This window comes from Oryctolagus cuniculus, chromosome 2, assembly GCF_051225735.1.
Source record: "Oryctolagus cuniculus isolate XC-2025 breed Fujian yellow rabbit chromosome 2, ASM5122573v1, whole genome shotgun sequence".
Lineage (NCBI taxonomy): Eukaryota > Metazoa > Chordata > Mammalia > Lagomorpha > Leporidae > Oryctolagus > Oryctolagus cuniculus.
Window position 1 is genome coordinate 163,969,647 of NC_142868.1, and position 13,531 is coordinate 163,983,177.

General features: G+C 37.5%; 1 protein-coding gene across 1 annotated transcript in view; it reads left to right on the forward strand.

Annotated features, from left to right (window-relative positions):
* The window catches only part of LRPPRC (leucine rich pentatricopeptide repeat containing), a 110,361-nt gene that overhangs the window by 12,240 nt on the left and 84,590 nt on the right, over positions 1-13,531 (forward strand). Inside the window, exons 2-11 of the mRNA XM_008254465.5 lie at positions 427-626; positions 2,365-2,487; positions 7,267-7,388; positions 7,490-7,548; positions 8,271-8,357; positions 10,243-10,369; positions 10,694-10,838; positions 11,134-11,279; positions 11,522-11,627; positions 11,709-11,816. Coding sequence (XP_008252687.3) covers positions 427-626; positions 2,365-2,487; positions 7,267-7,388; positions 7,490-7,548; positions 8,271-8,357; positions 10,243-10,369; positions 10,694-10,838; positions 11,134-11,279; positions 11,522-11,627; positions 11,709-11,816 — 1,223 coding nt within the window. The remainder of the gene's footprint in view (positions 1-426; positions 627-2,364; positions 2,488-7,266; positions 7,389-7,489; positions 7,549-8,270; positions 8,358-10,242; positions 10,370-10,693; positions 10,839-11,133; positions 11,280-11,521; positions 11,628-11,708; positions 11,817-13,531) is intronic.

Below are 13,531 nucleotides of genomic sequence, written 5' to 3' on the forward strand. Positions count from 1 at the left end.
GGCTCCTGCTCCTGGCTTCGGATTGGCTCAGCTCCGGCCACTGAGGCCATCTGGGGAGTGAACCAGTGGATAGAAGACCTCTCTCTCTCTCTCTCTTGGTTTCTCTCTCTCTCTCAGCCTCTATGTAACTCTGCCTTTCAAATAAATAAATAAATCTTTAAAAAAATAAAAATAAATGATTTATGTTGAAATCTATCAAGATACACTCAGCTATTTAGGAAAGTTACTGTGTATATGATTTATATGTGTATGTAAATTGTCTTAAGGCAAAAAGTCAAAACTTCCTATTTTTCTGATTATTTTGCATATTGTACTGCCATTTTTAAGGTATTAATAACTAATAAAAGTTTTACATAAATTCTACTCAGAAAGATGACATATAGCATGATTGACTTAGTTTATACCTAATTATGTTTCATTTTCTAGGGGTCTACTGAGCCAAGCCAGGCTATATGCCATTGCTGCTGAAAAAAAGAATGTTCTTCAAGAGGAGCCCACTTTGTCTCCCAAAAGGAATGCCAGGTGGTTTGACTGGGCACTCATGAGACTAGATAATTCTGTAAGAAGAACTGGCCGCATTCCAAAGATGCTTCTACAGAGAGTCTTTGATAGCACATGCCACTCAGGTATTTCAAAATTTTCTGTTCAAAAAATTCACTTTTTAAATACATACTTGTTTGGGGGTAAGCTTATTGCCGTGTATGTTGTTCTTTTGAATTTTGTTGTATTCTGTTGATCATCATGATTCTGTGCTATAGTGATGATCCCTGTCTAAGTCATCAAGACAAAGTTTGGAGTAACTAAAACATTTCGCTTTGGTTGTTTTTTTTTTTTTTTTTTTTTTTAAAGATATTTATTTATTTGAAAGTCAGAATTATGGAGATAGAGAGATACCATCTATCTGCTGGTTCATTGTTACCCTGACTGCAACAGCCAGGGCTGGGCCAGGGGCCAGGGGCTTTTTCTGGATCTCCACAAGGGGGCAGGGGTCCAGGTACTTGGACCATTTTCTGCTGCTTTGGCAGGCACATCAGAAGTGGAGCAGCAGGGAATCATACTGGCACCTATATGGGATGCTGGCATCCCAGGCAGAGGCTTTACCTGTTGCCCCACAGCGTGGACCCCTAGGTGTTTGTTTTAGAGTCACGTTTCAGTGGTAAATTGTCTTATGTATGTCCTGGCTGCTTCTCTTCCGATCCAGCTCTCTGCTATGGCCTGGGAAAGCAGCAGAAGACGGCCCAGGTGCTTGGGCCCTTCACCTGCATGGGAGACCCAAAAGAAGCTCTTGGTTCCTGGTTTGGAATCAGCCCAGCTACAGCCGTTGTGGCCATTTGAGGAATAAACCAGTGGATGGACGACCTCTCTCTCTCTGTCTCTGTCTCTGTCTCTGTCTCTGTCTCTCTGTCTTTAATTCTACCTCTCAAGTGAATAAATAAATAAATAAATAAATAAAATCTTTTTTAAGAATCTGATGATGAGGAATACCAAAGAAGTATTAGTTATAACTATAGTTGTGTGCATTGAATTTTTTCTTTTATTATTATTGAGAGACAGAGCGCCCATCTTCAGTTTCACTCCTCAAATTTCCAAAATGGCCAGGACTGGGTCGGGAGTGAAGCCAGGACCCAGGAACCCAATCCAGGTTTCCTCTGTTGGTGGTAGGAATCCATCACCACTGCATTCGCAGAAGCTGAAGTCAGGAGGTTTTTCAGTTTTCCAGCCATTGCTACAATCGCTTCTCAAACATTTTTGTTCCAAAGGGAAATCCTTGTCCTCGAGCGTTAGCTCCCAAACTGTTGCCCCGAGTCCTTTCCAGCCCTGTGCAATTACTAGTATGTTTTCTGCCACTGTTTGTCTATTTTTGGTATTTCATGTAAGTTGAATTATATAATAAGGGGTTTATTTTGTTTTAAAGTCAGCTTTTAGGGACATGTAGATAATGGTTATGAATATGGAAAGAAGGAAGTTTATATCTTATAACTGATTATAGATTTAAATTTGATGCTTATGAGTTTTGACTATACATTTTTGTATTCTTTTCATAAGATACTAAGAAACTTAGTCTGAATTGCAGCAAGTGCTGCTTATAAGTTGGGTTCTTTATATTTTGTATTCAGTACAACCATGCAGATTACATGGATTTCATAACCTTAGATTCCTTAAAAAAGCAGAAAAATTTTCAGTATTATTCTGCTTTTAATTGTTACTAACATTGTGAATTAGCATTTTTCTAATTTACAGATGCTATCACTATTTGGTGGGCCAAAATTTTTGACTATTTATAGACTTCAGTTTAAGTTTTGATATCTATCAAAATGAAACTGGTTTTGTATTCAACGTTGTCTGTTAACCTCTTTTCCATAGGTAGCCCAGGGAGTAATCAAGCCTTGCTTCTGCTGCGCAGCTGTGGTTCTCTCTTGCCTGAACTAACTCTCGCAGAGAGAACAGAATTTGCTCATCAGATATGGGAAAAGCTTCAGAAATTGGGTATGATTGTCTGAAGATATGATATGTATTAAAGATGTTCTTTCTTTTTGTAAAAAAGTATTTATATAAATACTGTTAATTTTATGGGATGGCTACTTGTTTCATAAATTTTGGTAATATGATTTATTTGGTGAGTTACAGTGACATCTAGGGGCATTAAGAATAAAATAACTTAAAACAATGTAAGTATGATAACTTGAAAAGAAAATCAGAAAAATGTTTGCTCTGTTAAAATTATAAATGAACAATTTGGCCAAGTCATTCTGTTTGTTAGAAATCAGATACAAATATAGTCGTATATGCAAAAGAATAACTTCATTGTAGCTTATTTGTAATAGCAATATTCGAGTCAGCTCTAATGTCCTTCACTTAGGGGATTAGATATCTAATTTATGGAGCATCTGTAATAGAATGGTAGTGGTTAGAAAAATACTCATGGAGGGGAGGTGTTCTCCAAAGTATCAATAAAAATTGAAGTACTGGACAGTGGGTATAGTATGCAACCATTTTGTAGCAAAATATTTTTAAAATTCATGTACTTATAAATATTTCTTATAGAATGAAAACCACTGGATATAATTTTTACTCTACTTTTATATATTTTCAATTTTGAGCCATATGAATATAATACATACAAAAAATAGTTACATAGACAGAGTATTGATAAGATTTGATGTTCTTTCCTGATTTTTTAAAAATCTTAATTGAAAGATGTTCTTTAACATGTTAAAATCTAAAATCAACTGTCCCATGAATACAATGATCTATGATATGAAGCAGTGCTAGAAATTATTGTCTTTTAGGTGATACAATTTTAAAATCCCAGAAAAATTATAATTATAAAAATTAGCTGGACATAATGTTTGAGAATCCATCACTTTTCTAGTTAAAAAATAAAATAGAAGAATACAATTAAATATAGCCACAATATATAAAATTCCTAGGGTTATATCCTTCAAAAATATATAGGGCCTATAAGGAAAAAAACTGTAGACCCTTACCTCATAGTTTTTAATCCATTCATAATTTATTTTGAAGATAGGTTCATTTTTAAAATAATTTTTAAAAAGTAGATACATATAAATTCACTAGAAAAGTAAAGATAAAAAAGTTACCCCAAATTAGAAGTTTTTGTGTGCTATTAAGTCATGTAATTAAATACGGCTATGAAAAAATATGTGTGAGAAGGATTGCTTTTTAGTTTTTTTGTTTTTAAGCAGTAGGCATGGTACCCAAATTTAATGAAAAGAATACACATGACATACCAGGTCGGCATCTCAATAAAGAACTGAGAAACCACTCTGCGTTCAGACTACTGTTTTTATAGATAGGGGTACAGCCAGGCAGTTCTCCTTCCCCTCCCCTACTCTGGGATGTTGTGTGGAGGACTTCTTTGGGCATGGAATTAAGTTGTGAAATTCCTCCCAGGACTTTTTCAGCACAATATTAGATCTAATAGCTCTCTTGGCTATGGGCAGGAGTTATTGAACAAGGTTATTGAAAAAAGGGTAAGACTTTTGATATGTAAATGTTATTATGCTTCCAAGGCTTGCTTCTACATTTCTTTCCTTGTTCAGGCACACAAAAATTCTTTTTTTGTTCCACAGCTCCTATTATACACATAGGTTATTGTCTACCTTGCTGCCTAAAATTCCCCTCTCAAAAGAAAAATAACCCATAATCTTATGGGGCTAGAATGGGTGAAGGTCTTTCTTGTGTTTATTCTTCAAGCTGGTGTGTGGGCATAGGGCTGATTGTGGCTGTTCTTCTCGTGCTGCCTGTCCTATGGTGTTTGGGGATAGCCTGGGAAAGATTGTCCTGCATGGTTCAGAGGGCTGGTCACATAGTCCACTGGGATAGTCTGGAAGCCCTGCTTCATGACCATCTGGAGCTGGATGGCCTTGCCAATTGTTACAGGAGACAGTTGCTCAGAGATCCTTGTCTGCGTGCAAGAATTTCAGATGTGAGACAGGAGCAGTAAGCATGCTAGCCAGGTTTAATGAAAAGAATACACCTGACAGACGAGGTGGACATCTCAGTGAAGATCTGAGAGCCAAAGATTTTATTCTAAAATGCAGAAGAGCCCTAACAATTCCATAGAAAGATAGTGTATTACACTCTGTTATAACTATATATGATTTTGACAGGGAGAACTATATATTGACTATATATAGTTCTATATATTCTATATATTATATATATATTAAGGTTTTCAGATACCTTTTTCCTGAACTGTTAAATGCCAAGCTCATTAACATAACTACAGAAATAATTTTTAAAGTTCTGTTGATAGAAAAGTGGGGCAAAAATTTCATGTGGACAAGTCCAAGACAACACGCAGAAGAGAGAATGGCTGTCTAGTTATACTGTTAGCAGAAGAGTAAGCTTCGATCTAGGCAAGACATTGACCCAAAATAATAGTAGTTTTGAACATGCCTTCAAGTTTAATAACAGAAGTGTAAAATAAATGCCAGTGGATGATAATTTACAAAGTTACCACATGAAAGACTGAATAAGAATATAGTAGCAAAACACTGAAAAACAGTGGACAGCAGAGCCAAACTGTGAAAGATTGTTGGAGGTCTGTGGACATGGGGTAAAATACACTAGGTGATGATGCTATTTTAGCTTTTGTTTATTAAGGTAACAGGTTTTAGGGTTATATCCCCAAACTTTGAGTTTTTAATTTAAGTTATAGATCTGGACTTTAAAATTCATACTACAAAATTCAGTTTTTAAAAACCTTATTTTAAAGAAATGACCCATGCAGTTAGTGGGATATAATAAGTAAGTATAGGGATAAAAATTTTACTGAGACTTACAGAAACATTTTTGCTGTATATGGAATTACATTATTCCAGTGTAACAGAAAGCATGAAAACTGAAAGAGTTGTATTGAATGCTGGTTTTAACTAAAATCTATAGGAAAAGCCAGTTTAGGTGTTACTTGGTTTTTGAGCAATTTCCTCAGCTTCTCTAATAGAACAAAGTGAACTCACCTTTCATAAGATTTTAGAATATTATTTCCTGCAACCCTGGAGCTGAGGCTAACTGTTATTAGCAGAGTTCAGCTTGAGTTAGGATTTGTTAAAAATGAATTTCCAGCAGAGAGCTGGACTGGAAGAGGAGCAACCAGGACAGAATTCAGCGTCCCAACCGGCGCTAGAACCTGGGGTGCCAGCGCCGCAGGCAGAGGATTAGCCAAGTGAGCCGCTCCTTTTCCAGTCCAGCTCTCTGCTGTGGCCCGGGAAAGCAGTGGAGGATGGCCCAAGTGCTTGGGCCCTGCACTCACATGGGAGACCAGGAGGAAGCACCTGGCTCCTGCCTTTGGATTGGTGCAGCACGCTGGCCGCGGTGCACTGGCCATAGCGGCCATTTGCGGGGTGAACCAACAGAAAGGAAAACCTTTTTCTCTGTCTGTCTCTCACTGTCTAACTCTGCCTGTCAGAAAAAAAAATGAATTTTCAGACATTGTTGAAAATTGCATGCCAGAGGTTCACTTGCACAGTGTTCCTCTTTAAGGCCCTGCATAAAGTTTTACAGTAGTTAACACATTGGATTCTCAAGGCTTATACCATCTAGGTTCCAATCTGTGGTCACTTATTGGTTACGTGACCTTGGACATGAGAAAGAATCTGTTTTCCTCATCTATAAGATGGGAGTAATAGCACTTGCCTCAAAGGTGTTGTGGGGAGACTTTATTTATTTATTTTTTTAAATTTATTTGACAGAGTTAGACAGAAACAAAGGTCTTCCTTCCGTTGGTTCACCCCCAAAATGGCCACAGCTATGCTGATCCGTAGCCAGGAGCCAGGTGCTTCTTCCTGGTCTCCCACGCAGGTGCAGGTGCCCAAGCACTTGGGCCATCCTCCACTACCTTCCCGGGCCATAGCAGAGAGCTGGACTGGAAGAGGAGCAGCCAGGACTAGAACCAGGTGCCCATATGGCATGCTGGTGCTGCAGGCGGAGGATTAGCCAAGTGAGCCACGGCGCCGGCCCCAAGACTTTATTTTTACAGTAGTTAGCATTAATATACTAGGACAAATCTTTGGTGCCTGAAATCTCATAATCTAACATTAGATATTGACCCTAGGACTGTGTGGCCACCAGCAATTAAATGAATATCTGAAATTTAAATTCATGAGAATTTTAATGATCATGTTAGCACTTGATTAATAGGATAACCATGAAGTTGTGAATAGGTGGATTTAGGCTGAGTGATGACCTTCCATTGTAGTGGCTGTAGGTAGTGTGAATGCAGAAAGCAAGCAAAAGTCATAAGAAGACAGATAATTGATGATAGCAGATCAGAACTGATATTTAGCAACTGAAAACAGAATGAGTCTTTCAAAGAAGAAGGTTTAGCGTGGCCTGGTTAGTAAGTAATCAAGTTGCCAACACGGTTCTCCCGGTATAAAAGAACTTCAGGTGTAACCCATCCATCTGGCCAATAATGAGTTTGGTATAGATAAGTCCTTAAGCCACTTTTACATGCAGGAGTATTGTCAACATTTTCTCACAGGAATAGAGTATTATGCTTATAAGTAAGAGACCTTTTGGTTTCTGAATAGGTAGTGACTTGTAATTACAATAATTCAGTAATTACTGTCTTCCATGCTTCACTTGCTCTATCGATGGGTCTAAGTGTCCCATAGATGGGTGAAATGCTAAGGTGATAGATAATTTTTTGTTTGTTACATTTAGTTGTACATGATTTCAGTTTTGATAAAGATGATTTTAAGTGCTTTTCTAAAACTTTGATTTAAATTTTATTTATAGGTACTGTGTATGATGTGAGTCACTACAATGCTTTACTTAAAGTCTATCTTCAAAATGAATATAAATTCTCGCCAACTGATTTCCTGGCAAAAATGGAGGAAGCAAATATTCAACCAAATCGAGTAGGTGGTCCCTGTTAAGAATATTTATTGGTCAAATTCACTTTTTTAAAAATTTTAACTCAAAAATATGAAAAAAAATAACTGGCACATTTCATTGACAGGTAACATACCAGAGATTGATTGCTGCTTATTGTAATGTTGGAGATATTGAAGGTGCCAGGTATGGCTCTCTAGAAATCTGTGTTTAAGCAAACACATTTGTAAATTTTGTATACCCAGAATATATCCACTCCTTGATTTTAAAATTTCTTCTTTGTAAGGAAATTCTTTCACAAGTATTTCAGCCTAACAAATTTGGTAATATGACTCAGAAAAAATATAAATTGTTGTGTAAGAAGGAAAGATAAATAAAAACTGCTGTTTTAATTAAAACCTTGATTTATTAGAGCAGAAGTGAAAAATCACTGAGATATAAGCTTGGCCTTACTTTTTTTAAAAAAACCATTTCCTAAGGATATTTCATCAGCTCATTTACAAAGCTGAGAGTATTCTCCTTAAATCACATATTCATATAAAGTTAATTGTGGGCTAAAGAAACTTAGTACCACTTGAGACTGAAGATTGGGAGATAAGAGACAAATTGAAATGATTTTAACTTAATGAATCTTATTGAAATTTATGCTTTTTAAAGGTTAATTAGTAGAGTAGAGCCATCAGATTTTTAAAAGTTACTTTGGATTTTTAACAAGAGTATTTAAAATATTGATACTCAGGGAGTGGGATTTTGTGGGAAACAGATCAGTTTTCACTTTGTAGTTTTTAAAGCAAGGATTTTATATTTCAAAATAAAATAAAGAACTTAGAGCCTAATTCTATACATGTTGTGGGAAGTGTCTTTGATATATATTTCCAAAGAGTATTTTCATTTCTCTTTCTTTGCAGCAAGATTCTTGGATTTATGAAAACTAAGGATCTTCCTGTTACAGAAGCTGTGTTCAGTGCTCTTGTTACAGGACATGCAAGAGCTGGGTAATGTCCAACAAAATGTTTTGGTTCTTAAGCAAGGTTTAAATTTATAGAAAATTATTGTGGGAAATTGTTGTGTTGTTGTTTTTTTTTTTTTTTTTTAGATTTATTTATTATTTGAAAGAGTTACGGAGAGAAAGGGAGAGACACAGAGAGAGAAAAAGAGAGAGAAAGATCCTCCATCTGCTAGTTCACTCCCCTGATGGCTGCAACAGCCAGGGCTAGGCTAGCCCAAAGCCAGGAGCCAGGAGCGTCTTCCAGCTGGGTCTTCCACATGGGTAGCAGGGGCCAAAACACTTGAGCCATTCTCCACTGCCTTTCCCAGGCCATTAGCCTGGAGCTAGATTAGAAGTGGAGCAGCCAGGACTTGAACCAGTGCCTTTACAGGATGCTGGTATCACAGGTGCTGACTTTATGACCTGCCCTGCAGCAAATTCTTAAAGCATGTGTGTATACACCTTCACAAATAAATCTGAAGTGTATAAAGTAGAACATGATAGTATTTAAAAAAAAATTTTTTTAAGATTTTAATTTATTTAAAAGGCAGAGTTACAGACAGGGAGAGGCAAGAGAAAGAGAAAGAGATACACTTGTTCACTCCCCAAATGGCCACAACAGCCGGAGCTGGACCAATCCAAAGCCAGGAGCCAGGAGCTTCCTCTGGGTCTCCCATGCGGGTGCAGGGGCCCAAGCACTTGGGCCATCCTCTGCTGCTTTCCCAGGCACATTAGCAGGAAGCTGGATCAGAAGTGGAGCAGCTGGGACTAGAACTAGCACCATATGGGATGCTGGCACCACAGGCAGAGGCTTAGCCTACTACGCCACTGTGCTGGCTCCCACATGTTAGTATTTTTATAACTTGCTCTTTTTAAAATTTTTATATAATGTTCCACTTTATTATTATTTTTAAAGATTTATTTATTTATCTGAGAGGGAGAGTTACAGACAGAAAGAGGGAGAGACAGTGAGAGAGGACTTCCATCTGCTGGTTTACTCCCCAGATGGCCACAACAGCTAGAGCTGAGCTTATCCTGGGCCAGGAGCTTCTTCCAAGTCTTCCATGGGGATGCAGGGGCCCAAGCAGTTGACTATCCTACTGCTTTTCTAAGCCATAAGCTGAGAGCTGCATTGGAAGAGGAGCAGCCAGGACACGAAGTAACCAAATTTGTCAAGTTTATTAACTGCTTTGGAAAATACTTTCATTTTTCAAGTGTTACTTAGTGTTATTCTGTCCTTCTGAGTCATATTTAATGTAGTAGACATGGGTACAATATTTTTTATTGCCATTTTATTTTTTATTTATTTTGTAATGTATTTGACAGGTAGAGTTATAGAGAGTGAGAGGGAGAGACAGAGAGAAAGGTCTTCCTTCCATTGGTTCACTCCCCAAATGGCCGCTACTGCCGGCGCTGGGCTGATCTGAAGCCAGGAACCAGGTGCTTCTTCCTGGTCTCTTATGTGGGTGCTAGGGCCCAAGCACGTGGGCCATCCTCCACTGCCCTCCTGGGCCACAGCAGAGAGCTGGACTGGAAGAGGAGCAGCCGGGACTAGAACCCGGCGCCCATATGGGATGAGGGCGCCGCAGGTGGAGGATTAACCAAGTGAGCCATGGCACTGGCGGGGTACAATATTTACTCTATGTAATTATTATATAATTTAGGGCTTTAGGAAAGTTACTGTAAAAATTTCACATGTTTTTCATGTTTAGTATTTCAGAGACATATAACCAGTTTGATATGTATTTAGCCTTTTTATATAACATGATTCCAAATGGTAACTTAAAGTTATTGATTTTAGTAACCATAAATAATATCTTTCAGATCAAATAATTATATTACATTTGACCATAGTATAGTAATACTTTACTCTGTAATAAATTAACTTACAGAGATATGGAGAATGCAGAAAATATTCTCACAGTGATGAAAGAGGCCGGCATTGAGCCTGGCCCAGACACATACCTAGCATTATTGAATGCATACGCCGAGAAGGGTGACATTGACCGTGTTAAGCAGGTATGACCTATAGAAAATAAATGAATGTACTTCAAAATCATTTGTATAAGCTTGTTTTATGTTTTATATGAAGCAGAAAAGTGTCATTTATACATGCTTTTAAAGATGTCTCCTTGTAGAAAATATAATTTGAAGGAGAATTCTTGCACTTTGGTACATCATATTAGTTTGAAATAGAATGTTTCCTTTTTTAGAAAAGAAGTCCTAAACTTTTCAGAGATATCTGTTCCTAATTTTTTGAATCTTCATATTTCAGTTCTTAATACTTATGTTAAAAATATAGCTTCCTGACTTGTTTTTCCACTTTCTGGGAACTGTCTGCAGACCCTGGAGAAGGTGGAAAAATCTGATCTTTACCTGATGGACCGTGACTTACTACAGATTATCTTCAGCTTCAGTAAAGCTGGATATCCTCAGTATGTCTCAGAAATTTTGGAAAAAATTACATATGAAAGAAGATATATTCCAGGTAGTCTTCCAATTTTTATAAAAATCTAAAGTGCCATTCTTACATGATAGAAAGAGCATTTTCTAACAACAGGAGGTTGTGATAGGTAAACATAGGATTCTTTACAAAATACGAACAAGGTAAAGTAAGAAATGTCTTTAATGGATACATGGGGATGTTTTGATAGGGAAGTGTTTTAGTGTTACTAGGTAGACATCCTTTTGGTGTTTGCAATTCTTAATTTTGTCTTTAGCATTGATTGCAGTGTAAAAATATTGTTCAATTTAGTAACAAAAGATGTCTGTTTTCTTCCCAGATGCAATGAACCTCATTTTGCTTTTAGTCACTGAAAAATTGGAAGATACTGCATTGCAAATTTTATTAGCATGTCCTATATCAAAGGAAGACAACCTGACTGACTTTGGCAGTTTCTTCTTAAAACACTGTGTGACTGTGGATACGGTATTCTTTTCATTTAATTTTGCAGACTTCGTAATTGGCAGTGAAATACGATTCTGTAAAACAGTGCAAGAAATTTTGCAAGATGAAGTCATTTGTAAACATTGTAAAAATCTTGATTTTTTTGGACAGAAAGAGGATAAAGTGTTCAAACTTTTCATCCCTAAAGTGGTAGCATATCTGTAGAAGATCAGCTAGGAGGCTACTTGCCAGTCTGGCTAACATGGTGATTCTTTTCTCCCCAGCCTGTGGACAAGCTGATAGACTACTGCAAGAAGCTAAAGGAAGCACAGATGCACTCATCTCCTTTGCAGTTCACGCTCCATTGTGCTTTAGTAGCCAACAAAACTGGTACTGTCTCCTTACGGTTAACAACCATGGCACCAAGATTGGCTGAGGGTGCTTGGTGATATGTTACGGTATCTCTTTCAGATTTGGCAAAAGCGCTAATGAAGACTTTGAAGGAAGAAGGTTTTCCTGTCCGAACTCACTATTTCTGGCCATTGCTAGTTGGATATCAGAAGAAGAAAAATGTTCAAGGTTAGATTTTGTCTTTTACCAATTTATAATAGTTTAGAAAGCCAGGATAATAGTTGGTGCACACATCTAACTGGGTTCATTGGGAAAATGTACTTATTCCTGAGTATTATATCTTGTGAGAAAATAAAATGGTTTTAAATCTTTACAATAAAATATTGCATTTTTAAAATTTATTTTTAATTTTTCTGTAAAGATTTATTTATTTAAGAGGTAGAGTTATAGAGAGGGGGAGAGACAAAGAGAAAAGTCTACCATGCCCTAGTTTATTCCCCAAATGGCTACAGTGGCGGGAGCTGCGCCAATCCGAAGCCAGGAGCCAGGAGCCTCTTCTGGGTCACCTATGTGGGTGCAAGGGCCTAAGGACTTTGGCCATCTTCTACTGCTTTCCCAGGCCATAGCAGAGAGCTGGATTGGAAGAGGAGCAGCCAGGATATGAACAGGCACCCATATGGGATGCTGGCACCACAGACAGAGCTTTGCCTACTATGCTATGGTGCTGGCTCCCGATATTTATTTTTTTAAAGATTTATTTATCTAAAAGGGAGAGACAGAAAGAGTGAGGTCTTTCTGGTTCACTCCCCAAATGACCCCAACAGCTGGACCTGGACCAGGCAAAGGCAGGAGCCAGGAGTTTGTTCCAGGTCTCATGTGGCTGTGGGAGTCCAAGCACTTGGGCATCTGCTGCTGCTTTCCCAGGAGCATGGGCAGGGAGCTATCAGAAATGGAACAGCTGAAGCTCGAATCAACACCCATGTGAGGTGCTGGTGCTTCACGTGGGGGCCTAACCCACTATGCGGCAAGAGTGGCCTCAAGTATTACATGTCTTACAAAAATGAAATACAGTGGATTTTTTAATCTTATTTAATTTCTTAATTCACCTCTCATTTTGCTTTTCAAACTTTTGAGAGTAGTTTTAAGTAGTTTGCTGTTTTTAATTTCCTAAGAAAGCTTCTCTTTAGTACTTGATTTTACATGAAGTATTTGGAATTAGTTTGCCTAGCCTTAATAAAGTTATAGGTGATCAGGCTCATGGAAACAAAAAAGGGTGTGGGTGTTTCCTTTGGGCTAGTGCATTTCTTTTTAACAGAGTTTAGTTACAATAATAGGAAAAGCAGAAAAACTTTTATTGCGAAGTGAGGGCTCCTGACCTGACAGCCTGCTGATTGAAGGACAAAAACGTTCAGTCTTTCAGGTTCTTAAGTCATTTAAGCATTTACCATACTTTTCCCTGTACACATGGGATGTCTATAGGATATGAATAAGAATTGAACAAATATTAAATTTTAGAGTACAGTATCTAATTCTTTGGTTTGCATTATTGGTAATTCAGAAAGAATAGTCTCATAAAAAAGATGCTTTTAACAGAAGTACTTCCCCCTTGGGGAAACAAAAAATGGTCTTTTTCATTTTACCTCACAGTATAATGTGCTTTGGAATGAGATGCAGAGTTGTTAGTATGACATTGGGTGACAAACAAAATGCACAAACAACAAAAAGTGCTTTTAGCAGACTTTCATATTGCAATTTTATTTTAAATACATAGTCGTCTTCTGGTTTAAAGGAAATAGTGAAACAAGTATTCCCTAATTGTTTCGGGCTATAAAAGTCTCTAAATCCTTTTTAGAAAAATCTTTGTGAAAATAATATGCTAGTTGATTAACTCTTTGTATATCCTCCATTTCTGAAAGCTCCAAGAGATAACCCTTAACCCAATG